The sequence below is a fragment of the Phaeodactylum tricornutum genome, chromosome 15 (assembly GCF_000150955.2).
Source record: "Phaeodactylum tricornutum CCAP 1055/1 chromosome 15, whole genome shotgun sequence".
Classification (NCBI taxonomy): Eukaryota; Bacillariophyta; class Bacillariophyceae; order Surirellales; family Neidiaceae; genus Phaeodactylum; species Phaeodactylum tricornutum.
Window position 1 is genome coordinate 549,555 of NC_011683.1, and position 24,979 is coordinate 574,533.

At 48.7% G+C, this 24,979-nt stretch overlaps 13 protein-coding genes across 13 annotated transcripts; 4 read left to right on the top strand and 9 right to left on the bottom strand.

Moving 5' to 3' along the window:
* Window positions 1-26: 26 nt before the first annotated feature.
* PHATRDRAFT_47956 (predicted protein) lies at window positions 27-1,999 on the bottom strand. The gene is made up of 3 exons (XM_002182380.1): window positions 1,683-1,999; window positions 1,410-1,587; window positions 27-1,302 (listed from the first exon to the last, which is right to left on the bottom strand). The coding sequence occupies exons 1-3, from the start codon at window positions 1,896-1,898 to the stop codon at window positions 71-73; spliced, it is 1,626 nt and encodes a 541-aa protein (XP_002182416.1). The 5' UTR covers window positions 1,899-1,999; the 3' UTR covers window positions 27-70.
* Window positions 2,000-2,564: 565 nt separating this feature from the next.
* On the bottom strand, window positions 2,565-3,536 carry PHATRDRAFT_47957 (predicted protein; the record flags this gene model as incomplete). Its single annotated transcript, XM_002182381.1, has 1 exon — window positions 2,565-3,536. The coding sequence occupies exon 1, from the start codon at window positions 3,489-3,491 to the stop codon at window positions 2,565-2,567; it is 927 nt and encodes a 308-aa protein (XP_002182417.1). The 5' UTR covers window positions 3,492-3,536.
* Window positions 3,537-3,953: 417 nt separating this feature from the next.
* Window positions 3,954-5,135, bottom strand: PHATRDRAFT_47958 (predicted protein; the record flags this gene model as incomplete). The annotated part of the gene is made up of 2 exons (XM_002182382.1): window positions 4,258-5,135; window positions 3,954-4,164 (listed from the first exon to the last, which is right to left on the bottom strand). Exons 1-2 carry the CDS (start codon window positions 4,983-4,985, stop codon window positions 3,954-3,956), a joined length of 939 nt encoding a protein of 312 aa, XP_002182418.1. The 5' UTR covers window positions 4,986-5,135.
* A 2,313-nt stretch (window positions 5,136-7,448) lies between these two features.
* Window positions 7,449-8,210, bottom strand: PHATRDRAFT_38303 (predicted protein; the record flags this gene model as incomplete). The annotated part of the gene is made up of 1 exon (XM_002182383.1): window positions 7,449-8,210. The coding sequence occupies one exon, from the start codon at window positions 8,208-8,210 to the stop codon at window positions 7,449-7,451; it is 762 nt and encodes a 253-aa protein (XP_002182419.1).
* A 690-nt stretch (window positions 8,211-8,900) lies between these two features.
* PHATRDRAFT_47959 (predicted protein) lies at window positions 8,901-10,292 on the top strand (the record flags this gene model as incomplete). The annotated part of the gene is made up of 1 exon (XM_002182216.1): window positions 8,901-10,292. The coding sequence occupies one exon, from the start codon at window positions 8,901-8,903 to the stop codon at window positions 10,290-10,292; it is 1,392 nt and encodes a 463-aa protein (XP_002182252.1).
* Window positions 10,293-10,420: 128 nt separating this feature from the next.
* Window positions 10,421-12,727, bottom strand: PHATRDRAFT_29174 (predicted protein). Its single transcript, XM_002182384.1, has 3 exons — window positions 12,568-12,727; window positions 12,228-12,339; window positions 10,421-12,179 (listed from the first exon to the last, which is right to left on the bottom strand). The coding sequence occupies exons 1-3, from the start codon at window positions 12,592-12,594 to the stop codon at window positions 10,684-10,686; spliced, it is 1,635 nt and encodes a 544-aa protein (XP_002182420.1). The 5' UTR covers window positions 12,595-12,727; the 3' UTR covers window positions 10,421-10,683.
* Window positions 12,728-13,192: 465 nt separating this feature from the next.
* Window positions 13,193-14,473, top strand: PHATRDRAFT_47962 (predicted protein). Its single transcript, XM_002182217.1, has 2 exons — window positions 13,193-13,522; window positions 13,626-14,473. Exons 1-2 carry the CDS (start codon window positions 13,484-13,486, stop codon window positions 14,397-14,399), a joined length of 813 nt encoding a protein of 270 aa, XP_002182253.1. The 5' UTR covers window positions 13,193-13,483; the 3' UTR covers window positions 14,400-14,473.
* A 123-nt stretch (window positions 14,474-14,596) lies between these two features.
* Window positions 14,597-15,330, bottom strand: PHATRDRAFT_4344 (predicted protein; the record flags this gene model as incomplete). Its single annotated transcript, XM_002182385.1, has 2 exons — window positions 14,597-14,901; window positions 15,129-15,330. Coding segments are annotated over 2 exons (507 nt in total), but the record flags the coding sequence as incomplete, so codon positions are not given.
* Window positions 15,331-16,864: 1,534 nt separating this feature from the next.
* Window positions 16,865-17,854, top strand: PHATRDRAFT_29177 (predicted protein). Its single transcript, XM_002182218.1, has 2 exons — window positions 16,865-17,010; window positions 17,237-17,854. Exon 2 carries the CDS (start codon window positions 17,252-17,254, stop codon window positions 17,807-17,809), a length of 558 nt encoding a protein of 185 aa, XP_002182254.1. The 5' UTR covers window positions 16,865-17,010; window positions 17,237-17,251; the 3' UTR covers window positions 17,810-17,854.
* Window positions 17,855-18,083: 229 nt separating this feature from the next.
* PHATRDRAFT_47965 (predicted protein) lies at window positions 18,084-19,654 on the bottom strand. The gene has a single exon (XM_002182386.1). It carries the CDS (start codon window positions 19,521-19,523, stop codon window positions 18,126-18,128), a length of 1,398 nt encoding a protein of 465 aa, XP_002182422.1. The 5' UTR covers window positions 19,524-19,654; the 3' UTR covers window positions 18,084-18,125.
* Window positions 19,655-19,940: 286 nt separating this feature from the next.
* PHATRDRAFT_47966 (predicted protein) lies at window positions 19,941-21,955 on the bottom strand. The gene has a single exon (XM_002182387.1). It carries the CDS (start codon window positions 21,716-21,718, stop codon window positions 20,543-20,545), a length of 1,176 nt encoding a protein of 391 aa, XP_002182423.1. The 5' UTR covers window positions 21,719-21,955; the 3' UTR covers window positions 19,941-20,542.
* A 288-nt stretch (window positions 21,956-22,243) lies between these two features.
* PHATRDRAFT_38312 (predicted protein) lies at window positions 22,244-22,717 on the top strand (the record flags this gene model as incomplete). Its single annotated transcript, XM_002182219.1, has 1 exon — window positions 22,244-22,717. One exon carries the CDS (start codon window positions 22,244-22,246, stop codon window positions 22,715-22,717), a length of 474 nt encoding a protein of 157 aa, XP_002182255.1.
* A 411-nt stretch (window positions 22,718-23,128) lies between these two features.
* PHATRDRAFT_47967 (predicted protein) lies at window positions 23,129-24,951 on the bottom strand (the record flags this gene model as incomplete). The annotated part of the gene is made up of 2 exons (XM_002182388.1): window positions 23,186-24,951; window positions 23,129-23,143 (listed from the first exon to the last, which is right to left on the bottom strand). Exons 1-2 carry the CDS (start codon window positions 24,932-24,934, stop codon window positions 23,129-23,131), a joined length of 1,764 nt encoding a protein of 587 aa, XP_002182424.1. The 5' UTR covers window positions 24,935-24,951.
* Between the last annotated feature and the right edge of the window lie 28 nt (window positions 24,952-24,979).

A 24,979-nucleotide genomic window follows, 5' to 3' on the forward strand; every position in this document is an offset into this window, starting at 1 on the left:
CTACTAACTGTAAAACTGTTGCGCTGGGCGAAATCAAAGCAATACCAGAAAATAATATCTACCCGCTTCTCTACACAACGAGCAATGTCTTATTCCTGCCAGCCTCTGGTTTGAAAGGCTCCACTGAGCAGGTCTCTTCAAAGAAGCATTTGTGAAGCTCCAGGATAGCTCGTTCCAGGCTTTCGTCCTTGACGATGAAGGAAATGTTTACCTTCGAGGCTCCCTGACTCATCATTTCAACTTTAATGCCGCAAGTCGAAAAAACACGGAAAACAGTAGCGAGTACTTCCGAACTGCGACCAACGTCAGTAATGAGTGTCAGGATGGATCGGTCCTTGTGGCACGTGACCTTCGCGCAGCTGCCCAAATCCCGCATGAGACCGTCAATTTCGGCATCCTTTTGTTTCTTGTCCAAGGTCAGAGACACAGAGACTTCGGACGAAGCGAGCACGTCAACCGAGAGTTTGTGCTTCTCGAATTCTCCAAATACGCGTGCCAAGAAACCGTACGCTCCCAACATCTGTGTCGATTCAATATCCATCAATTTTATATCACGCTTGTAGGTAATGGCGGTCACTAACCGTTCGGTTTCCTTTCTGTTACGAATAATTGTTCCCACGGCTGATGGATTGTACGAATTCTTGACCCGTACGGGAACATTGTGTTTCATGGCTGGCTGCATTGCGATCGGATGCAGCACTTGCGCGCCAAAGTAAGCCAATTCGCTAGCTTCCTCGTAACTCACGTCGCCCACCGGGACAGCATTAGGCACCAACCGAGGATCGCTAGTCAAAATACCGTCCACATCTTTCCAGACCTGAATCTCGTCCAGTTTCAAAGCAGCGCCGATTTGCGTTGCCGTCAAATCCGACCCTCCTCGACCCAGTGTCGTGATACGCTTATTGGGGTCGTGGCCGATAAAGCCAGTCACTACACTGACAATGTTCGGGTCGATCCGGTCAAAGGCATTTCGAATGGCATCTTCGGACTCGGCAAGAATTTTGGCATCCCCGAATTCGCTGTCCGTAATCATACCGACATCCCAAGCATCGAACGCTTGGGCGGGTACACCAAGCTGGTTCAAACGGGCCGCCATAATACGAACTGAGCATCGTTCCCCGTAGGAGACAAGCTGATCTAGAGACTTCGGGCTAAGCTCCTGTATCATCCGCACACCATTCAGCATGTCCTGGCATTCGTCCAAGAGTGCATTGACGTCGTCTATGATGTGTTGAGAGTATTCAAAATGATTCATAGTGGACTGATGCAAGGTACGAATCGCATCAACGTTGACACGGCCCTCTACAGAGACAAGTACGACCATTGAAAGTGAGACACTTTGCGATTGTGCAGTGCCAAACATCACCGCACATGCGCTCGCAACGTGAAAAAGAGCAAAGCCGACGTACCCAAGGCAAATTCCCCCGCACTCAGCAGAGAATTGGTCGTCTTGCCCATCGCCGAGCAAACCACGGCCCGAGGTCGGTACCCCGCTTCAATCTGATTCTTAATCAAGTTTGCTACATGGTCGATTCGATCCTTGTCTGCCAAGGAACTACCACCAAATTTCATGACAACGTCCATCACCTACGAATCCATGAAAGTCGTACGGTTCGAGGTGAGCAAGGGAGTCGGAGCCGTGGGGCCTTATATTTGCCGGATTATAGACTTTTGCTACGTACCTTGTTTTCGTTGGTACCGGATCGAGTGATGCTCATGCCATCCCGATAGCTTTCTACTTCTTCAAAGGCGATTTCACTGGCGTTTTTGGCCGTAAAAATCTTGATGGACGACGACACGGCAACGGGACGAAGCAACGCTGGTCTCCGCACATGTGGTATAAAGGCCTCGGCCGAAAAGGTGAGCACAACAGCAACAAGGACGAGAGAACTCTTCATCTTAAGGTTTGCAATAGCAACTATTGTGAGATAGAGCTCGTCCGCGAAAAAAAAGGATTGGCGAGCCCGGCACGAAACAACCGAACGTTGCGATGGAGACAACTACGGATAATTTGCCAGTTGCCGCATTGATAGAGTCGGAAACGAGCAAAAGAAGCGTTCCACTGTTCTCTTTTGGCTTTTTTTGTTGGCCGACAGCCCAGTTGCGACCAACCAGAAACAGATGAAGAGAACGTGCGAGTTTTTCTTTTTAAATTCACGGCTGGGGTTGCGTGGCCTGGTGCAGGACAGACAATTATGGAGAGCAACAGGACGACTGACAACAAGGTACCCCGGATTTGTCCTCTATCGGAGCGTAGCTCCGGGTCGGATCCAATATTGGGCAATTCGGTCTGCGGACGGAGCTTCGTACCGTCCTAATCTCTACTAGCTAGCCCATCGACACTTTGTCGATAACAGAAATAGGATAGCAGAGGAGTTAGCCATTTAACGTGTTACTAGAGGCAACCACTCTACTAGTAAAACCTATTGAAAGTAGCAAGATAACTGTTGACAAGCATCAACAGATGGCTTTAATGGTAAAAACACTGACAAGGAGACAGTATGTGCAGTATGTGGTTACACCGGAAAAACGTCCTCCAGAATCTGCGTCCATCGTGATGGTTCCTATTCTCCTAGTCTGCCCGACAGCCGCTCTGTTTGTTCTTGCACCAAAGCTTCTCGCATTCGTACCACCGATTGTACACCAGTTATTCCGATTGTCTTCACGTAAAACCACATGGGAATCAGTCCACCCATTCCATCTTCGGCCGAATCGTTCAAATCAATGCGGCAAACAATCGTCAGATCAGTCTGAGAGTCATTGTTCACAGGCTTATAGAACGCGATAGAATCTTGAAAGCATCGTGTATAACCGGGTACTCGTGGAACCTTGTTCGTCCGCACGGACACAGTTCCCGACGTCAACGTTCCGTCGCGGAGAGGCACGTCCGTGACGGAGAGAAAGACCAAATCTCGTTTGCCGTAAATTCCGATCCGTCTCATTCGCTTTCGACACAGAATCATGTGAGTTTTACGATGCACCCACTCCCCATGGACACTGACGCCTTCGTAAAATGGGTCCATTTTGGGCATGGTCCGATCCCATTCACTCACTCGCAAAAAATCCCAGCACGATTGGACCGACACTGGTATCCTGGCTTTCATTCGTACGTAAGGACACGCGGGGTCTGATGGATGTTCTAAGATTGCCACTTCTACACCGTCACGGTTGTTCAGTACTCGCCAGCGAGTTGCTTCTTTTTCGTTGTCCCCGTTGCTGTACAACGCCTTTCTTGCGTAGTCAGCCTGTAACTCGATGAACGCTTGGTGCAGATCCTCAACGTGAATCGGATTGTCTATAAGCTTTCCACGTTCTGGGCGAGAGTGAGTCGGCAATCTTCCCGTACCACTAGAGTCCGGGCTAGAGGGAGGTTGTGGTGCGTGACTACGGTCTCTTCCGAAAAAGCCCGCTGCAGCGACACCATGATCGCTCACGCCTGACAAAAATGTACTTGTCAGCAGGACAATCGTCCACGTAACATTCCTCAGCATGTTTTTGTCGCTAAAAATAACTTTGTGTTCATCGCTTGTCTTCTCCTTTGTCCGGGATCTGGACGAACGATATTCTGTCCACCAGGTGTCAACAGGAATTCGAACGTCATGGTCAACGGCATGTGCCGGTGCTGTTGAAATTATGTCATATATTTTACAACTTTTCTGGATGTGAGATACGTCATGTATGTCGTAGATCGGATGTTGTTACTCGTCTCATCTATCATTTATAATAAATAAAATCTCTGTCACATAGCCAACTCCATTGAGTATTGCTGACGATATTACGGGATAGGGTATGTCCCCAAATTTACAGTTCGACAGTGCTACTAGCTAGTATGTATGCATACATGCCAGCTAGATATGTGAAATCAACGCATGACTACTATTTCTGCTAGATTTTGAGCTTCTTGAGATTTTCCCTTGTAAGCTATGTATTGATAGTGAGTACGGGAGAGTGAATTATGGCTTGAGACTCTTGACTCCGGGCGACAGCTCCTCGGGCAATTCAGATTGAGGATGAAGACTGATCCGAAGGGTACCTCCGACGTTGTTGAAACCTACGGTTGTGCGGCAGGACGCTCTCCAGGATGGCGGTCGACCTTTGGTTATGAAAACCTCGTGACTGTCTTTCGGATTAAGCAAGTCCATACCTTGTAAAACATTCACCAAACTGGAAAAGACCACAAACAATGAATGATTTGTCATGTCAAATGATTGAGTGCCCCTAGGGCACGTTGGCTTAAAAAATTATGGTGGTGCTTACCATGTCCCACAGACGCCGTCTCCGCCACAGTTCCCGGTGTTGAAAGGTTGATCAAACCGACGTGTGCGCTCGTCGTAGAGTTTCAGTTGCTTGCGCATAAACATTCGTCGAAGATTTTCACCCGCCAATGCTTCAATAACTTGCACATGACCCGAACCGTCATCGATTTCGACCCTCACAGGGAGGCGTTTGATGAGACGGTTCAATTCTAACGTAATGGTCCCATCAGTGGAGGATTCTTTTGCCCTGCCGATTGCCTCGACCGTCTTGTCATAATTGAACGCGGTGACGCGTTCTTTCAGCACGCCGTCGTTGGCCATAACTCCAGTAATCGTGTCACCCACGTGAATGGCCTGAGGGTTAGCCTTGGCGGCATTTCCCGTAATTTTGCTCACCATAACAAGCCCACGTCCGTCGGGACTGCCGGCCATTTCAGTGAGGACCAAGCCTAGTCCATCATTGCCCACGTCGATATTGGTATGAACGACTTCCAGGCCGTATCGGTTGTCTTTAGAGTCGAATCCGAACAGACCTTCGTCAAGATCAAAAATTTCAAGCTTGAACTTTTGTGCTAGATCCATCAAATGTTGATCCAGGGTTGCACCCTGCGAAGCGGTCCGAAGGACGGTGGGAGAAGCTTGTAGAAAGACAGGATAGGGTGGGGTCACAAACGCGAAGGCATGGACTGCCCAAATCGCGACGAGTGTTGGCAAGAAGATTCTCATCATGCTCGGATTGACTATTCGGACGCTTGCAGTAAGTGCTTTAAGCAAATAACTGCTTTGATTGCAGTAATTTCAAGTGCCCGATGAAGTAAACGATGCGATTGGCGGAGGCTAGAAGTGTCACGTTGACCTGCAAAAATTTTGAAGTACAAAGCACGCAGAATGATTGAGCTATGTGAACGTCTATTGCGATGGAAAATCTGAATATTGTGGGCTGATGGCTTTCAAAGACCCGAACACAGCTGTCACAAAGAGGCCCTCATGGTCGGCTTCGCAAACGTTATCGATCTGCAGTGCTGGACTGGATACTTAGATGGTATAGTTCCGATTTTGCGTATCGAGAGGAGCTTGAAACGGCCTCCGAACACAAAGCGAACATACAGCAATACTTTTCAAATACTGAATTTCATATATAAAAACTAGCTAGTATTCAAAATAAAATACCATTCCGTTGGGCAACACGTCACCTGTTGAGAACAAAACTCCAACGACTGGGGCGTGCCGCAAAGCCTTGAATATGAGTCCCGAAAAATAACGACCAGTCATTATGTATTTAAAGGGGCTCGGTTGTAATTATGATCGTATCCGGCTGGCGTTTCCAATATCCGTTGAGAATTTTGCAGAAAAAAATTAGAGTCGTTTTCGAAATCCGACTCTAAATTAGAATCGATTTCGAAATCCGACTCTAAATTTAGAGTCGCTTTCGAAATCCGACTCTAAATTAGAGTCGTTTTCAAAATCCGACTCTAAATAGAGTCGTTTTCGAAATCCGACTCTAAATTAGAGTCGTTTTCAAAATCCGACTCTAAATCGAAATCCGACTCTAACTGTAAATTAGGGACGTTTTCAAAATCCGACTCTAAATCGAAATCCGACTTACATGAACACTGAAAATCCTTACCACGCGGAAGACTTCGTTTGTTTTCTTGCTGGGTGATTTGGGTGGCCGGTTCTGCGGATACATACCGGTAGGTGGCATGGTGACTCGACCGCGCTGATCCGTTAGGTCGCCCACAACCAGTTGCTGTGATATTATCGTTGATTGCCTATCAGTCTTTTGTACGTAAGAATATGGGCCGGGCCGGCTAGGAGACGGATCGCACTTTGCTGCTTCCTAATTGGTCAATGGCGTCATCGGTGGGTTGACGACGAAGTGGACCCATGAAGGAGATGACTCGAAAATCCTGTTTTTAAAAGTGGAGCAACTGGTACGATGTCGTCCCAGTTGTTGTTTTCTTCGCGTTTAGATGCTTGCAAAGCTCGAAATGTCAATTTTTTCAAGAACGAAGCGTTTTCAGCCTCTCTATTGTCTTCTGCCCGTTGCCCTTCAATTGGATCGATAACGGCCTGCTCTTCGGAAAATGCTTCACTACGTTTGCTGCCATTGCGCTTCCAACGAGGAAGTACGCGGCGGAACAGTGACAAGGACGCGTTCAAAGAGTCTCCCAATCGGCCTCGTCCAACGTAGATCCACCTACGTTTTTTTGTTCGGGAGGACTGGCAAACTGGAGCCGGGGACGTGACAATACCTGCATCCGCAAGCCTTGAATTGCCCTTTCTTGAATTTCATAGTTGTCTTCTCCCAGAAGAAGAGAGTTGTCTTCATTGTCTTCGGAGGAGTCTTACGGTTGCGAAGGCCTACGATACGGCTTGGAAACGCACATCTCGCTTAGTTCAACATCACAAAGCTTGGGAATAATTGCTCCTGCATAGGTGGAAATGAGAGGAGCGTAGGGACCGGGTCCCGGGAACGGATGGAATCAGGTTCCCGTTGTCAAAGACTACATTCTTGTGGAGACATGAAGGACAAACCTGCGCATCACTTTGTACTGTCGACTTGCTGGAAATCGTAGTCGTACTTGGTAAAGTAATTGCGGGTAATTTCCTTGTGTTTGGGGTCGACGCATCCGGCTTCGCTGTCAGCGTCGACGCAGTGCAAACCGATGTTGCAGTGAATCGCTCTATGAGACCCGTTGTCTTTTGATTCTTTGATGCTGTCGGACCAAGGCACTTCTTATTTAAAGTGGATACTGCGCTAGCGGAAAGCGCGAGGAGGAAGGATGGATCTGGTCAATAAGAGGCGCTTTCAAAATCCGACTTTGACATGAAATCGAAATATTGATGTCCCATGCAAACGTTATGTGGCTTCGGAGAGAAATTTTCACAAACTTAATTTTTACCCTTTGTATTCAATCAGTTACTATTAATTTGGGGCACTTGACTTGATATTAACTGAAAAGGTTACTGCTAGGGAGAAGCTCCAGATGTGCTTTGAAGCTGTTGCTGTTCTGGTTCAGTACAAAATGGAGATGGGTTCTCCCTTGTTTGACATCTAGAAAAGAAGTTTCATGGAACTAGTATAAAAGTTTGGAGACGACTCTTGAATTCCTAGTCATTCATTACTCTAGCAAGCCAGCATCAATTATTTGCATGTTAAATGTATTATCACTGCTCTAAACTGTAAATCTAGTATTGTAATTCACTAAGCTTCTTTTTTTTCAATGAACCAACATAGTGCTGGAATTTTAGAAGCCGCTGTTCTTGATAGATGTGATCACGAAAGGTTTGAAGCGAATAAACTTGGTATTCCTTCTTTTTAATCCAAAGATCTCGTGGTGTCACCTCTAAATGATGGCCTAATTTGACCGCTTCCTTCAAAAGATTCTGAGCAATAGATCCGTTCCACTGTGGCTCCCCACGGGAATTTTTCTTGGGTGTTGGATGATTCTTTTTTGCAATAGTGAACGCTTCTAGGTCCATTTGGCATCTTTCTACTTTTTTCAAGTAGTCATCTCGCACAGTTTTAAGACGCCGAAAAAATGTATCATCACACTGCATCCGTTTGAAGGCATCGGTATCCTTGCAATGCTCTGTCCACACTTCTTGAGCATCTTGATAGTTTGGTGAAATTTTCCCCTCGCGGAAGTGTCCCTTCAAGACTTGTTTGGCTGCTGATTTCCTCCACTCTATTGCCTTGGGTTTAGTCTCGTTTGCCAAATCTCCATTAGCTTGTTTCTTGCGAAGCATTCGTAGCATTCGAATAAATGTGTCACCGTAGGGGATGCCATCAAATATCGGACTGTGCTCATACTTTTTGAAGACTTCCTTTGGTCGCATTTCTATTGATGAACACGGAATCTCTTCAGCTAACAAGGCGTTCTTGAGAAGCCCTCTCACTGCTGTCCATTCCACTTCAATTATTTTCTTATCTTTAATATCAACAGACATAAGAGAAAAGCTCTTGTTCTGCTACAGCAAGTCTGAGGAGGATGTCGGCTGTGTGAATGAGCAGTCAATTCACGCTACAGCTTGTGGATTTTGCGTGGCGGTATCAAAATGTAGAAAGACCTACAAGCAACCAAGATGGAGTCGACATGAAGCAGAAATGAATTTGATCAGAGAAAGGAAAACGGATCTATAAGTGTAGATCAGTCTGATGAACCTTGTGAATGCAAGTTTCTCTCCAAAATTGGAGTCGGATTTGAAATCCGACCCTTAATCCGACTCTAAATTTAGAGTCGTTTTCGAAATCCGACTCTAAATCTGAGTCGTTTTCGAAATCCGACTCTAAATTAGAGTCGTTTTCAAAATCCGACTCTAAATAGAGTCGTTTTCGAAATCCGACTCTAAATCTGAGTCGTTTTCAAAATCCGACTCTAAATTTAGAGTCGTTTTAGAAATCCGACTCTAATTTTTTTCGCAAAAATAACCGTAACGGGCAACCAGAACGCCAGCTTGGTTTCTGACATTTTATATGTTTAACGAAAACATTGAAAATGACCAAAAGTTTTTTACTAGAGACTGACATTTTGCTTTTGCGGCACGCCCCTGGAAAAAAGGATAAGTGTCAAATACGTAACCAACACTGAACACTACTACGAAAGAAAAGACGAGTACATTTTGTCTGCTTTCATCCGCATGATAATCAACTTAGTAGCGGAGGCATATCCAATGAAAGTGGCGATTCTACTACTAGTCGCGTCGTACATTGTCAATGTTTTCACATGGTCGTCTGCGTGGACGTATTCGTCGCCGGCGACGCGACCGGCTACTGCAATCTCTCCCTTCCGTTGGCTAGCGACGTCGAGTAGTACCGAAGGTGATGCGTTTTCGAGCTCTGTTTCAGATGCTTCAGATTTACTGCAAAAAATTAGGAACATGTCCATTCGTAGCATTAAGGAAGAACTTGTGCGGTACAAGGTTTCCACAACGGACGTGTTTGAAAAGGAGGATCTCGTCCAGAGATTGTTTCAAGCACGGCGGAAAAATCCCACGCCACCGCCAACACCCAATGCAAAACTGCGAAATACAGCTGGTGTTAGAGACCTTTCCAAAAACGACATGATTGAGGTTCCGCTCTTGCTTACTTCCATGGACAAAACGATTCCCGTCCCGGCAGCGCACATGCCAGCGAATTACAATACAATGACTCCGACCGAACAACCCTATGCAACTATTCAAATTGAAATTCCTGGGGGAAGGACTCTATCTTTATTATTGGATACGGCCTGCTCCGGATTTGTTTTGCGTCCGGAAGTAATATCTCGCTACAACTTGCCAAAAATGTCGACGCCCGTGACTATGACGGGAGCCGGTGGGACAACGGGTACCACTGGCTTGTCGCAGATCCAGTCGTTTACCGTCAAAGGCGATCCTCAGCAAACCCGTTTTGGACCTTTACCGGCCGCCGTGCAAGACATTGGAGCCTTGCCGAAAGCTTTGGATGGTATCATTGGTCTGTCCTTTCTCCAACAGTTTGTCTGCGTGGAGCTGAATTTTCGGCACGGACTCGTGCGATTCTTCCGCAAGACACCGCCATCGAACAGCGATGATGACTGGCAGATGATTGCACACTCGGAAATGCGTATGTTACCGCGCTTGGGAATTTACACCATTCCAGTGCAGTTGGGAGGACGGGGCCCCGTGAATATGCTGGTAGATTCCGGCGCGGCGTCGACCTTTCTCACGTGGAAAGGTGTGCAAGACTTGGGTTTGGACCGGACTTCACCGGCTATTCAACCAATTTCCGCCATGGGTGCATTGGGATCCGACAATGTAGCGATTGCGCTCACCCATCGTCTTCATGTGAGTAGTACTCTTCAGTTAGGCAGAACATCCTCGTACCCGGGTTTGTCCTTGAAGGGTCCGAGAGATCGTTTGCCGATTGATATTGGTCAAATTCCCGTCGTACAGTCACTAGAATCCGAAGGCTGCGGAGGCATTCTTGGCATTGATGTGCTCATGCGGTGTGGTGCGGTACGCTTTCACTTTCAGTCTTCAACCGGACGGACCATGACTCTATTCCAGTGAAAATTCGCTCCCGTCCAAACTGATCACGCTCAACTACGTGGTGGCCTTCGCGATTGTGTCGCAAACTCAAAGTTGCCGCAACGTATGGTTTCTACAAAATTCACTATCGTCAAAGGCACACTTAAAGGCCTGGACTGTAACATGGTTCTATTGGAAACGCTCCTTAAGTCGCGCCTCTCTATCAATCGTTTGGTATTTAGAATCCTGCACGGGCTCTGGGTGACAAAAAACAGACGAACGACAAGTCGTGCGTTTTTGCCTCCCAAAGGCCGTACTGTACGTGCGGCTGGAAATAAAGAAGACGGGCTCGGGATGGCAAGCGGCTCACGTGTGTGTGCGAGTCGTCTTGTTACCGCTCGAGGCCGTGCTCGTAGCCTTATCGCGCGTGTCCTTATTGCCCACCGGAAAAGTCAAACGTTCCCGTTCCGGGCTGTTGATCCATACCAAAGCCGAACTGGTCACCTTCCATGGCGGGCGCAATAGCCGCCATTTCTTCCTCTTCCTCAACTCCAAAGTAGGTTTCGAGCATACGAATGGCTTGTTCGTAAATAGCGTTATTGGAGTGCTGCTGTAGGTCTTCAATCTTGTTGAGACCTTCCGCTTCGGAAACGTACACGGCCATCTGGTTTTGTCCGTTGGTGAGGCGCGCTTCTTCGTCACCAATCTTGAGAATATTTTCCAACCCTTCCAAGGCGATAGTGACAATCTTGGGATCCGCTACGCTGAGTAAATCACAAAGCGGTCGAATGCATCCCTGTTGTACCAGGAATTTGATCTGCTGCTGACTCCCTCCCGACGTGGCGTTGGAAATAGCCCAGGCTGCTTCTTTGCGGATGTCGAATTCGGCGTTGGTCAAGAGCTGAATAAGCGGCGGGATGATATTGTTCTCCACTACGGCTTGAATTTGTTCCTTGTTACCGGCGGTGATGTTGGAAATGGTCCAGCAAGCTTCTTTGCGAATTCCTTTCTTGGGTGACGCCAAAAGCGCCAAGAGACAGGGCAACGCGTTGTTGTTGATGACGAACTGCGTTTGCAGATCGTTTCCAGTAACAATGTTACCAATGGTTCGGAGTGCCGGGGTCTGTACGGCCGGTGAAGGATTGAGGAGCAGTTCCACGAGACGGCGGCAGACACCCGCTTCAATGACGGCTTGGATCTTTTCGTTGGGTCCGTCGGAAAGGTAGGATAGAGCCCAACAGGCGTCCGTCAGTACTTCTTCATCGGGACTGAAAATGAGCTGTGCCAGGGTGGGCAATGCCGGGCGGACCATTTCAAAATCCGGTTGGGGCTTGCCGCGGCAAAAGTTGGAAAGCGTCCAGGTAGCGTTGCGCAACATGGTGAGCTTGGAATTTTGGTGCAATTGCTGGAGCAGGGGATTCATGGCTCCCGCTTGCAGAACTAGGTCGCGACAGGGAGGGGAGTCCCCGGCAATGTTTCCCAGGGCCCAGACGGCTTGTTCACGAACGTCGTCGTTGGGGCTGAGCAGCAACCGCACAAAAATGGGCACGGCACCCACTTCCATGACCACTTTCGTATGATCCGAGGTTCCGCTGGCGATATTGGTGAGTGCCCAAGCGGCTTCAAACTGCAAGGCTGGGTTATCGTCCCGGCTCAAGAACTCGACAAAGCGCGGGACGACGTGGGTGTCAATAACTTGCTGAATCGGCGGATTCTTTTCAATGGACAACAACCGACGAAACTGTGTGGTACATTCCGTTTGCACCGCTGGGTCGTTGCCCATCACACCCTGCACCATGGCGGGCAACTGCTCCAACTTGGACGCCGCCAGCGAACGAGCGACGTTTCCATCGGATCCATCATTGGCTTGGTCTTCCATCATCCCCGCGTACGTGTTGTCGCCCGAGTTCATGAGCATACCGGCTGCCGCTAATCCAGCGGGGGTGGGTCCGGCGTGATCCCCCGTGGGCATTTGACGACGCTTGGCCATGCGGGCATCCTTCTTCGCCTTGCGGATGTGCAGCGTCGTCTCTTCGCGCGAACGACGCGAGTCCTCCACGTCGACCGTCTTTTTGAAGTGTCCACGGTGCTGCAATATCAAATAGTGTACGGGAGAGAAAGTAGAATGAGCGAACGAGAGAGATACGAGAGTGTTGGACGTCCTTCCACGGAAGCTTCTGTCCCAACCAAACAGGCCACGTTCCGAATCGATGGTACGTAGAAACTGGTACTAGTTCTACAAAAGAACACAGACCGCGTTCGTGTCTCGTGCGCCATCTTGCTCCGGCCTCGTCAGGACTCGTGTTGTCTCACTTACATTCGCGGATTTTTGCGCCGAACTCATCGTGACTTTTGGTATTTGTTAGATGACGCGATTAACAAGATGCGGAGGAGTCAATGGTAGTGGAGAGAGAGAGAGACCAAAACGAAAGGGGGGAAAGATGGAGGGAACCAAAAAGCCTTCGAGTTGCGGCTCGGTACTGACAGTGAGTAGAGCCAACGGGTCGACTGACTTGACCTGTGAGAGTGATTTGTGTTCGTTGGGGTTGCGAAGTATCCGTTGCTGGTTGGCACGCTGGCCCCCACTTCCCTATCGTTTTCCTCATACTATTTGGTAGAATGTCATATCGAGACATGTTTTGTTTATGTAAAAGATTCCGAAATAGGTAAAAGTGTGTGTCTGATTTCTTCGGAATACCGTCAAATGTAAAAAGTATGCACAGTAATCATTTTATATAGCAGGAATGAGTAACAAGCTCGACGACCCGACCAACAGGGTTTTTCGGTTCGTTGGACCCCAATGCCGCGTGGAAGTCAACGTTCCAACGGCGCAGTGGAAGCAAATAGGTAGGTATCTGTACACAAGTCACACAGTGTCACTCTCTGTCAGTCAGTCCCCACGGTCGACGCCACAATCCTTGTTAGGAAACCGGAAAGGACAGCACCATCGTACGCGTCGTACCCACACACATTCATTCATTCATTCATCTATTGTCACCCAATCTACCGAGAAACGTTGTGAGATCCATTCCGTACGATCTACAAGCTCGACCGACCTACAACCATCGCACGCAATTCACTGTCAGTGACCTCGCAGTCAGAGTCCCACTTTGCTCGTTCGCTACACATACTCGATCGACGCCCAGCCACAAAACGGAACGTTTCTGTTGGTCCTTGGCCCATTCGATTCTACAGATATCTCCACTGGTTTGACAAAGTGTGAATTGCCCAACATGAGAACAGTATTTACACTTTTTCTTTCCGCAACCTTGGTACGTAACTAGTTCAGTCCCACGACACCCCCTTCACCACAAGGACCATCCATACAAATCGCCTAACGTTCGTCTCTACTCTCTGCTACTTTCATTCGGACAGCTCGGCCGTTGGCTAGCGGCTGCTTCGGCACCCGTCCCGAACGTCCAGGTCACGCTCCGCGGCAAAAAGTACGACGTCACCGACGTGCGCACGGTCCAGGACTTGCAGGATCGCATCGAGGAGGTTTCGGGGATACTGGCGCCGCAGCAGGGACGGGTACTCTTTGACGGCAAACGATTGGAGTCGACCGATGTATTGGCCGATGTGGGTGTCGCGGACGGCGCCCAACTCAATATAGTGCCTTCCAGTAAGGCCGCGGGGAAAGTCAAAAAGACCGCGACCACCACCGAATCCAAAACCGATTCCGCCGCCATGATGGAGGATTACCTGAGACAGGCCGGGCTGGATGGGGACAAGCTGGATGAACTCATGAAGGGCATGTCGGGATCGGATGGGAAAGTACCTTCCATGGAAGAGAGTTTGGGAATGATGAACGAAATGATGAATAGCCCCATCTTTCAGGAATACATGAGCGATCCCGCGAAGCTCGAAGAGTCCCGGCAGATGATTCTCAACAATCCGATGCTTAAATCGATGATGGCCGGCATGCCGGGAATGGAAGACATCCTCAACGATCCCGAGGCTTGGCGAGAAGCCATGCAAGCAGCAGCCAGCCTCTACAAGAATATGGATAAGAACCAACTGACACAAGCAATGATGGGAATGGGTGGTATGGGCGGTGGTATGCCAGATTTTGGTGGAAACATGTTTGATGGCACTCTGGACAATTCAGCCGCCGCAGCGGCACTGGACGAGCTGGACGAAGACGACTAAATCTTTTTCCGATAAATACTACAACATTCACACACTCATACATATACACATACATTTATTCCTGCATTGTCTCCAGCTTTCCGTGGTCACCTTTGGGCAGTACCCGTTTACGTAGACTTGTAAGAGCTGGTGAAGCACGACGTACAGCAAGCCGGTTGCTCGCACTGGACCGTACCGGACCTGACATCGCAATCAGCCGTCAGCTGTCTCAGGTTCAACTGGCGCAGTGCGCAGATCTCACTCGGCATGGTGCCGCTCAGAAAGTTAAAGTGAAGAAACAAGTTCTCGAGGTTGGACAGCAGCCCCAATTCTCTCGGGATGTTGCCTTCAAGATTGTTGTCGAAAAAGTTGATTGTCCGAAGATCCGTCAAGGCTCCCAAAAACGACGGGATTGTTCCGTTGATCTGGTTGGACTGGAAGGCGACAGCTTGCAGCGCCGTTATGTTTGCGTATTCATCGGGGATGGTACCCAAAAAATCGTTCGAGGTCAACGTTAGAATAACTAAGTGCACAAGGGACAACGGGTTAGCTTTGACTCGGTGCCATTTTTCAACTCTCGGAGCTCGATAATTCTATTAGTCGTAGTCAACTTACGGAGGTCGGAAAGGAGGCCAATCGCTGCGGGTAGCGTGCCGTTGAATTTATTGGAATCCAGTTGGAGTACCTTCAGCAGATCGAGTTCTCCAATACGGCTGGAAATTGTACCTCCCAACTGATTGTTCAACATACCCAATTCCGATAGTCCTTCCGCATCGTAGAGGCTGTCAGGGATCGCTCCCGTCAGCGAATTGGCGTCCAGATCCAAAACCGTAAGATTTTGCAGCTGCCCGAAAACAGTTGGGATTGGTCCGCTGATAAAGTTTCCCTCTAGGTTCAATTGCACCAAATTTGTTAGTGCTTTCAACTCGTTCGGTACAGACCCAATCAAGTTGTTGCCCTCTGTATTGGAAACGAGAAAATAGTGCACTATTAGAATATCCGGACTAAGCGAAGTCGCATCTTGTGCCTTTCGCAGACGTACCCATATCGATCTGGACAATAGTCCCATCCGTGCATGTCACATAATGCCAATCGCATACACTGTTTTCACTAAGAAAGGGCAAACCTTCGCAATCAGACCCCACTCTTCCACCACAAGTGGTCCAATTACCCCCGTTCAGACTATAGTAAAACAGGGCTAGCACATAGCGTTGAATGATGTCCAGACTGTCTTCTGGGCAAAGTTGAATCAAATCCTGATCCAACACCCATTGTATGGCACTGTTCTGAACGGTTCCGGGTTGATTCAATTGCAACAATGTAGATACATCGTCCACAATATCGACTATTTGTCCACGACGTTCCGTTGGAGTAACAACAGGGTCGCAAGCAAGAAAGACTCTTGCTTCCGTGCTGGTAGGCTCGATTGACGCTACACTGGTTGGTGGACTCGTTGGTAGGCTGGTTGGTTGTCTGGTAGGCGACGTCGTTGGGGCCCGCGTGGGGAGCTTTGTTGGAGAGCTTGTGGGATTTTGCGTTGGGGGGATTACTGGCACATAAGTCGGTGCCAGAACAGGTGCCGAAATCGGAGCCTGTGGTGCGTAGGAACAGCAGCCGACATTATCAGAGTTGTCAGAGAGGGTGAGTTCTCTCAGAGAAATGACAGATTGCAATTGTTAGGCATACGCACCGACGTGAGCATAGCAGGAGGAGTCTCGGGTATCTCTGCTACCTCGATAAAGGAGACGTCCAGCTCCGTTTGGCTTTGGTGATCAGACTCTTCGCTGCTAGAGCTTTTGACAGATTTGCTGCTTGAACTTTTAGCAGATTTTGCTTTGCTAGATTTGCTGCTGGATTTTCCTCCAAGTTCTCGTTGTACGCCAATATCAACATCATGATAAGTATCCTGGTGGTTGGAGGTCGAGATTTCCTCCAGAAGGCTTGCGGAAACCTTGCGCAAGGGCCCGGCCGAATCAAAACCTAGGCTGCAAACGACCAAGATACCAATGACAATCTTGGTGCTCGCAGTGATTCCATACGGGGAATCGGCCTTCCGAATGATGCCTGGCATTCTCTTTTTGGGGGTGGGAAGGGATGGAATGCACTTGTAAAGATGTATCTCTAGAGAATTGTGGTGTTGCTCGACTTGTGAACATGGTGGTTTGAGAGTCCACATTGTTTCCGTTTCGGTTTCCTGAAAATGAGAATCCCTTTTTGAATGTCATTCCCGATATATTCAAATGTATTGATAAAGAAAAACGCGAATTGAAAATTATTGATATGCAGCTTTATGGAAAAGAATACTTACAATGCAAATATTATGTCACAGCGGTGAAAATCGGTGTCGATATAGATTGATTGTGCCGAAGAGAATTCTGTGAAGTCGTTGTGACCACATATTGTCGACCGTGCTTTTTCGCACGGCCATTTCTTTTGCTTCGTGATCAGCTGGACTTTCCGTGACTCATAATGGCGCAAGGTTACCGCTGTACTATTTTATATTGTGTTTCTATCTATTCGTCCCCTTAACGGGAGTGTGTGCGAGGCCGGCACGGAGACCGTCAAGTCCGCAGGAGCAGCTCCTTCTCCTTTCCGGACATCTCTATCTTGATTTACCGAATCACACGGCAAGGTGAGCATCGTGAGACGTCTTTCTGGAGTTTTCCTTCGACTCTCATCCCAGTGGATAGCTTGTAAATTTGGAGATCACCGAGTCGTTTCGTTTGGTTGGTTGTCGCGGAAACGGTGTAGCAGTTGAGAGAGTGTGGCTAGTCCCTTTGCTGCTTGATACATATCAATGGTAGTGCATATCAGTATCACGTATCTCATGCACTCCATTCAATTTGTTTTGTCTTTAGAATCCTTGATTCACAATGGTCCGATACAGCGTGGAACCCGACAATATTGAAAAGGTGGCGAAGTCTCGCGGATCCCACCTCCGCGTGCATTTCAAGCATTGTCGCGAGATTGCCCACTTTACCAAGGGCATGAACGTCAACAAGGCGATGAAGGTCCTCGACGACGTGCTTGCCTTTAAGGCCGTCATTCCCTTTGTCAAGTACACGGGAGGTATCGGTCGCAAGGCCATGGCCAAGCAGTGCAAGGCGCCCGGTAGCAAGGGACGTTGGCCCGTCAAGGCCACGGCCGTCTATAAGGACTTGCTTTCCAACGCCAAGGCCAACGCCGAAACCAAGGGCTTGGATATGGACGCACTGATCATTGACCACGCGCAGGTCAATCGTGCGCCGGCCGGTAGGCGAAGAACTTACCGTGCTCATGGACGTATCGGTAAGTACGCCAGTCAGCCTGCCCACATTGAGATCATTCTCAAGCAAAAAGACGAAGGTGTGGAAAAGATGGATGATGATGAACCCAAGAAAATTACAAAGAAGCAGGCAGCCAAGCGTCGTTTTGTCAAGGTTGGAGCTTAAACAAGCGTACTTCTACTTAACCTAACTAAACACCCCAATCCAATGAAGCTCGTAGTTTGCACTAGCACGTCCTTGTAAGGCCTATCGTTCGGTAGAGAAGAGTATGTTTCGCTAGTCGTGAGAAAGACCTAACTCTCGAGACGACGAAACTGGAACATGGCTACCCACGTATCGCTTCCGGAGATAATGTACCCTGCAAGGCTTTCCGGTAACTCTGCAATCCTTGCTTCCGCTTTCATTGCTTTGTCAATAGTTCAATAGCGAAAGACCCCTTCGTATATATAACAGTATCTATGGTTATGTTACAACCGTTGGATTATTCCAGCTCTGTCTTTTCGGACACTGCGGGGTCAAAGTTGTGCGCAATGACAGTATTGTCACTACCGTCACTGATGAGACGCACGCCGTCACTCCATACACTACCTAGCCATACCTTGTAGCCAATAAACTGGTACATGCAGTTCCTCTGCGCAATGTCCCAAACTCGCATTGTTCCGTCTTGGCTAGCCGTGACGAGAAGCCCCGGTGCCGGGCTCGTCATGCATTGGACTGCTCCAGAATGACGGGGTTTCAATTGCCACACCGGCTGGACAAAAGGTTTCTTCCAGTCGACTTCATCGTGGCTCTGCATACTGAGCGGTTGCAAAAATAAGCTGCCGTCATTGCCTCCGCAGGCTACAGAAAATGTCCGTTCATCGTTTTCGGTACTGCATACGATGGTGGAGCAGAGCGCAAAAGTGACGGAAGATTCTTGTCTATTAATATCGAATGGTGGCTGCATAATTGGTGTGGCCTCTTCGTCATCTTCCATAGAAAAGAGCCGAACACCGCTGACTGTCGATACCACGCCACAACCAATATCAGGAAGTAGAGAGAGCGAGAGAACGGGTGATCCAAAGTCCCATTTCAATTCTGGACTGGACTGGAGAGCCAACGGGAGTTCGTGGTCCAACGCGAAGGCTTGGACCAGACCATCGGAGGTACCGACCCATAAATAATCGTCGTCCAACTCCAAGCAAGTCACCAACTTGTTTTGTACAGCCATCATGCTGCCTTGCGAAACAAGATGTTGGGACGAAGAATCTAGACGCCAAAGATTTACGCCACCACTCCGCCCTGCTTCGCAAATCAAGTTTCCCGAGAAAGTCATAGCAAAAGTACCACCCCCATCGTGATCTCCGTACAAGAGTCGTAGAGTTTCTTCCAAACCGATTGGAGTAACAGCATCACCCTTCTGGTGCGCCGAATCGTTTTCCTTTTGCACAACGTTACTCGCAATCAAGTTGCCTGTTTCTAGATTGGCTATATAGACAGATCCCGATGAGCTGCCGCAAGCGGCGAAAGGCCATTCGGCGACGTCTAGGCGACGGATCCAATCGGGTAAAGTCACCGAAACGGCAGAACTGCAATCCGCTTTGCACCATTTCTTCAATTGAGCTAGTTTTTCCTCTCGCAATGCCTCTTTCCGAGCATTAAAGCTCTCGGTCCACGACATACCTTGGTTCTTGTCCAAGTTTTTGTCTGAAGAGGGAGCATCGTTGTCGTCGCTTCCTGCCGCACGCAGGCTGTTGCCGATGGGGGTAGGGAGAGATTGAGGGCCTCGTCGCCGGAATGCGAGCTGTCCCTTTCCTTGGAACTGGAAAGAGGGTGTGAAGACGGCAGTGTAGCACACCAGAGCTAAGCGAAATCCTTGCGACATGGTCGTTGATCTCATAACACGCTTTTGTGTTTGAATCGACAACCTCGTTCAATGTACTCCCGTCAACTTTTCAGGTCTCCATAGCAATTGACAGAAAAAATCGTTTTTTTTTTCAAACGACAATCTTTAACGGCATTCACAAACACACACCAACAGTCATCTCGTTTGAAATTTAAAAACGACTGACGTAACATCAGTGTCGTTCGTCTAACCATCGGACAGCAAACTGGAAGTCGTTGCCGTACGCACGTCTGGCGGGAGCTGTGGTACCTCGTCTACCAAGAACAAAATGGAATTCGGAGTGCAGTCTTGCTGTATCCAGCGTATTTCCGTGGCGATCCTCCTTGTTCTTGCGAATCCAAAATTCACAGTCAACGTGGAAGGAATTTGTACGGAACTGTTTTCCACTTACACACAAATCTCATTTTCTGTGTTCCTGACACCATTCCGTATAGAAAAACCTCGAATAGATAGTTAACCATGAGCCGACTATCACGCAACCGTTCCACGTCCCCAAACGAAGCAGTATCACACAGCGAAATGGCCGAAAGTCCAGCATTGTTGTTGCGTAGAATGAAACGCAAACTTTTTTTGGAGTATGTGGAACAAGCTTCTTTAACTCGTGATTCCTCGACCGACACTTCCGAGTCGCTCGCTTCTCGCAACCGCATCGCCTCGAACCAAATGGGACTATCTGCTATCAGCGAAGAATAGGTTGGACGATACTGAATCCTCACTTCGATTGTTTAAAATTTCCAAGCTCATTGCTTGTGATGCCCTCGTGGCATGATTCGCTGAAGTGGTAGGACGCCTGCAAAGTGCACGCTTCCTTTTCCTTATCTGATCTTATATTTTCCAAGAGCAGTGATGCTCAATAAGATTCCTCCTTTGCAAAGATTGGTACTTTTCGCGTCTTTTTGAAGCGTCCTACTTGGTCGAGTATCCGCTCCACGACGCCCTTCTTATTCACCTTTAGAAAACACGTACATAAACTATGTTAGAATCATATTTGTAAATATCAATCCCAGCCGTCTCTATTTTTCTGCATTGCACTTCTGCTTTTCTACCGTTTCGTCCCGCAAAAGATCCAAATATAGCGTTTCGTATCCTTCGTAGCCGACCCCCTGCGTGTAGTCTTGACTCCCATCACTACCATCACGCACGGTCATTGCTTGCTCCGCAACTGGCTCAATTTGCGTGTCCTCGTGCCACTCGTTGAATGACGTCACCATCAACAGTCGGTCGGCCGCATCATCTACGAGAGCCACCGATTGCCGTAACTGTGCCTGAAAGAGCGATCCCGGTTCACTCTCGTCGGAATCAAGCTTTCGCGACAACGCTGAATGGTTGGCCCGCAAACGCACCCCACGATCGTTAAAGCCGGGTGATACGCACGGAACAAAGGCGACCTTGGCATCCTGCGCCATGGTGCGCCAGTTTTCTTGGGCCTGCGTGTAGGCAGCGACTTCGGCTTGCGTCGCGTGCTTTCCTTTGGCGTGCATACTACCGTAGACATCGTAGTTGGTGATCGCGTCCAGTCGCCGAAGATTATTGATCTTTTTGCTGTACGAAGGAGAACTCTTGGCTGGGGGCTTTCCGAACGCGTGATCCCCCAACAAATAAATTTCTCCGACGCCGGCGTGAAGTGCAGCTTGTCGGACAATACTGGTGAATCGGTTGATATCGCTCCGTGCTTCAATCGATCGCGTCAAATATACCGCAAGGACTGGTTTGCCGTCGATGCGCAAGTAGTTGGTATTTTTGAAGTACGTCTTGGCCATGTAAGTAATGTCGCTGGCAATATTGGAAATATCGTCGAATGCTTTGCCCAGACGTGAGGTTGATTCGTAAAAGAGCGCCAGCTGCAAACCACTTTTCTGGAAGACGGGTGACGCCAGAATGACATCTTTGGTTGTGCGATTCGAGTCCGAGTCCGGGCCCCACCAACTGGTTATCCATACGTCAATGTTGGCTTGTTGACTCCAAGCCACGTGCTGCGCGATCACGTCCGGATCACGATCATCGTACTCGCCCAGCGCAGGTTGTTGGACCGGATCCAGTTTTTGACGCAAGTACTTGCCACCGTGAAAATTCCCGCTGTACCACGGGTAGTAGTAGACTCCCACCTTCACCTTCTTTGCGCTCGCCTTCTTCTCGCCAGTATCAGCTACAGCTTCCTCACGGTTCGGCTTGGCTCGCGCATAATCCATTGATTCCAAAAAAAGAGATACGTCGTGATTAAATCCAACCCTATGCGACAGGTAACACGTTACGGCTCGCCAGAGGAAAATCTGTACGAGCAACAGAGGAGGAACTGGTGGTATCGTTTTTCTGGGTTTCTCCTTGGCAGAGTCCCTCGACAATATAGAAATAGGCAGTTGCAGAGATCCTCTCAGAACTAATTTAAGCACCAGTCGCACTAGTCACCACTTTCGAGAGTGCTGGTTTGGTAGGACCAGTTTGTTGTGGAACAAGTCTATAGAAAACAGGAAAGTCGATGTCGTCATGGTCGGATCCAAGTGTGACTTTTTCGCGCGATATCTAACTATAAATGGAATCAGTAACCCGGGTTTTAGAACGATTGAAAAAGGTGACAAATCGATGAGCCGTCGTTGGCAGTGAATGAAGAAAGTATGGCTGTTGGCAGTGTCTTCGAAATGACCCTCTACTGAACCAAGAGTCAGTAATCGCAAAGACTAGAGTAGAAGTTGGCCAATTCAAGTACTTCGAACAGCATGTCGGAAGGGGAACCGACCAAGCCCTTGGCGCCGACGAATCCTTTGCCGGAAAACCGGTTCGAGCTGGAACTGGAATTCGTTCAGGCGCTCGCATCGCCGGCGTATCTACACTTTTTGGCCACGTCGAGAGCCGAAGAAGACGGCAAGCTTTTTCTGCAAGATTCTTCCTTCCAACAGTATCTTCGCTATCTTTTCGATACGTGGAGCCGCCCGGAATACGCGAGGTTTTTGTCGTATCCTCACGCTCTGTACTTTCTCGAGTTGCTGATTGAGAAGCCCACTGTCTTGAAGGAATGGAGTTTGCCAGCCTTTCGGAACTTTTGTCACCGGCAACAATTTTTATCCTGGCAACATCGCCACGAGTCTCTCTACGGTAAGGGAACAGTCCCCGCTGCTATGGACCCGAAGATCGACGGTACTACTTCTCCCGTCGTACCTAGAGCAGACGAAGAGTCGGCGGTGAACAATTGATCCAAGATTCTTTCCCACGCTTTGTACAGCAACTCGGTAAGGCAAATCTTACTCTAGGCGAAAGACCCTTCTAGAAATGGTTTCAATTTTTGAAAATTCAGTCGTATTCGAAGCTTTATAGCTTGACATCCCCTCCTTATTCAATCAGAATTACACAGCCGCCCGCCGTCAGAAGCCGCGAATGGAGTTGGAACAAAGGTCGTCTAGTGTAGCTCTCTAAATGGCTGTTCTATATAAAGGGAACGCGAATAACCAAAAAAGTGTTACTTTACTGTTAATTTCGACCAAATCGACACTATCCATTTCAATATGCAGGACAACCAATGTAGATTGGATTAACTATTTTTGAAACGTTTTCGAGGGGTCGGACAATACAACCTAAATTGTATGAACAAGCGTGCTCTCTCAACACTATCGAAAGTCGCCCTGCATATACCGAAGTAGCTTGGGTGTGGCAGAAAAACTTACGCACAGGACGACCTTTCCGGGTGCGACATCACGCACCGGATGGACCTGGATGTCGCAATCGTAGTCTTCGTTCATTTCGGTCCGACAGTGTATCGTGTTTCCCAATGGCAACAAATTGGCCGCAACCAGATCTACCGCCACCTCTTCGGCATCTCGGTCTGTTGTGGGATCAGCCCTGGCAAACGTATAAACGTGAACACGTGGTACGATGACCGATCCGATACCACCATCGCGTGTGGTGCTACCCCTTCTTGAGCTTGGCGGGACAGGCCACCACCGTAACGCACCCAAAAATTTGGGTGCTTCTACTGGATAGTTCATTACGACGTGATCCGGGAGTCGCATAGGTTCGGTTGGAGTTACATGGTTCCCATCCTTGTTCGTAACATCCTCTTTCCTTGATCTGGTCGATGCTTTCTGGTGTTGTTGTAGACCCATATCCATAAGAAAGTCGTAGGCATCTCCGCATTGTAGCCGTTCTATGCGGTCGGACACATGATTCCGCCGCGCATTCTCGCGCAAGTATTCCACCGCCTTTGGATTCCAGTCGTTGGCCCAGATCGTGCAATTCCGTTGTGGCAACGATGCAGCCAGCAGACATAGAGCGCCCACTCCACAAAAGGGATCGGCAATGATCTGCCCAGGCTGAAAGGTACGAAGGAGCCGTTGTCGTTCCTCCGAAAGCCTTGAGCACCAGTAGACGTCCGCTAAATCGAATTGCAGTTGCACGCCTGATTCTGTGAGCTTGACCCGCGTATCATTGCGACCCGCAAGCAGTCCAAAATCGTAGGTGCGGTACGGTCCCGAGACTTCCCCCACTTTGTTAATGACGCTTTCTATCAAGGGCAACGTTTCTAGCAGCACTTGGCCGATAAGAAAGCGGTAAGGCCAGTGACGCTCCTTCAAATTTAAATGCGCCACGTGTCCGATGGTCTCAAAGGCCGTCGGAGGCGGATGGACAGCTATAGGCAACAGCTGAGATAGAATGTACGATGCCGTAAAGTCTTTATACGTAAACTTCGTAGGCATGACGGGACCATTTTCATGAATCTGACAATTGCGTAATAGCTGCTGGACATCTGCGGGAAGTTCCGACAGTGGTGGCGTATCGGGATGCAAGAGTATCAATTTTTCTGTGCCATCGGTAGAGTCGGTGTAATCGCGAACGATTTTCAGTCTCACATGCATTTCTTGCAGCAGTTCGTGTCTGCTTGCTAGATAGGGTTGCAGGGATTTAGAATTGAGAATTGCTTGAATCATCTTGCCTTTGATAGGAACGACCCATGAGCGGAAAGTGACCATCGGATTTAAGACAGGGTGGTCTCTCCAATGAGCAACCAAGTTCTTCAGTTCGACATCTGTCAATTCGTTTGCGTTCGAGTGCATAAGCGTGGATTCTAAAGGCAGCGCTGGATTACGTGAAGAGAGAGTGCGAGAGGATTGGTACACATATCTAGACGTCGGCAAGGGTGAATGGTAAGGTGTAGTGATGTTGTTCTCGTTGCGCGTTTCCGTTCCGACTGTCGAACGCAGAACGCTGAAACGCCTGGAGCGACAGTTCCCGGAAGCAAACGCGCGCCTCATGAAATGTGACCTTACTCGTTGTGGTGCGATGTAGGCAACAACCGGCGCCAATGCTCGTGTCGCCGTGATCAAAGCCATCACCGTCAGGGCAGCTGAAAGAAAACCGGAAAATCGTAGCAGAAGTTGTCTTCCTCTTCTCTCGTTGCCAGTGACTCGTGTCGTCATCACCCAGCGTCCGGTATCAGCTTCTCCAAAGGCTTACCAGTGAAT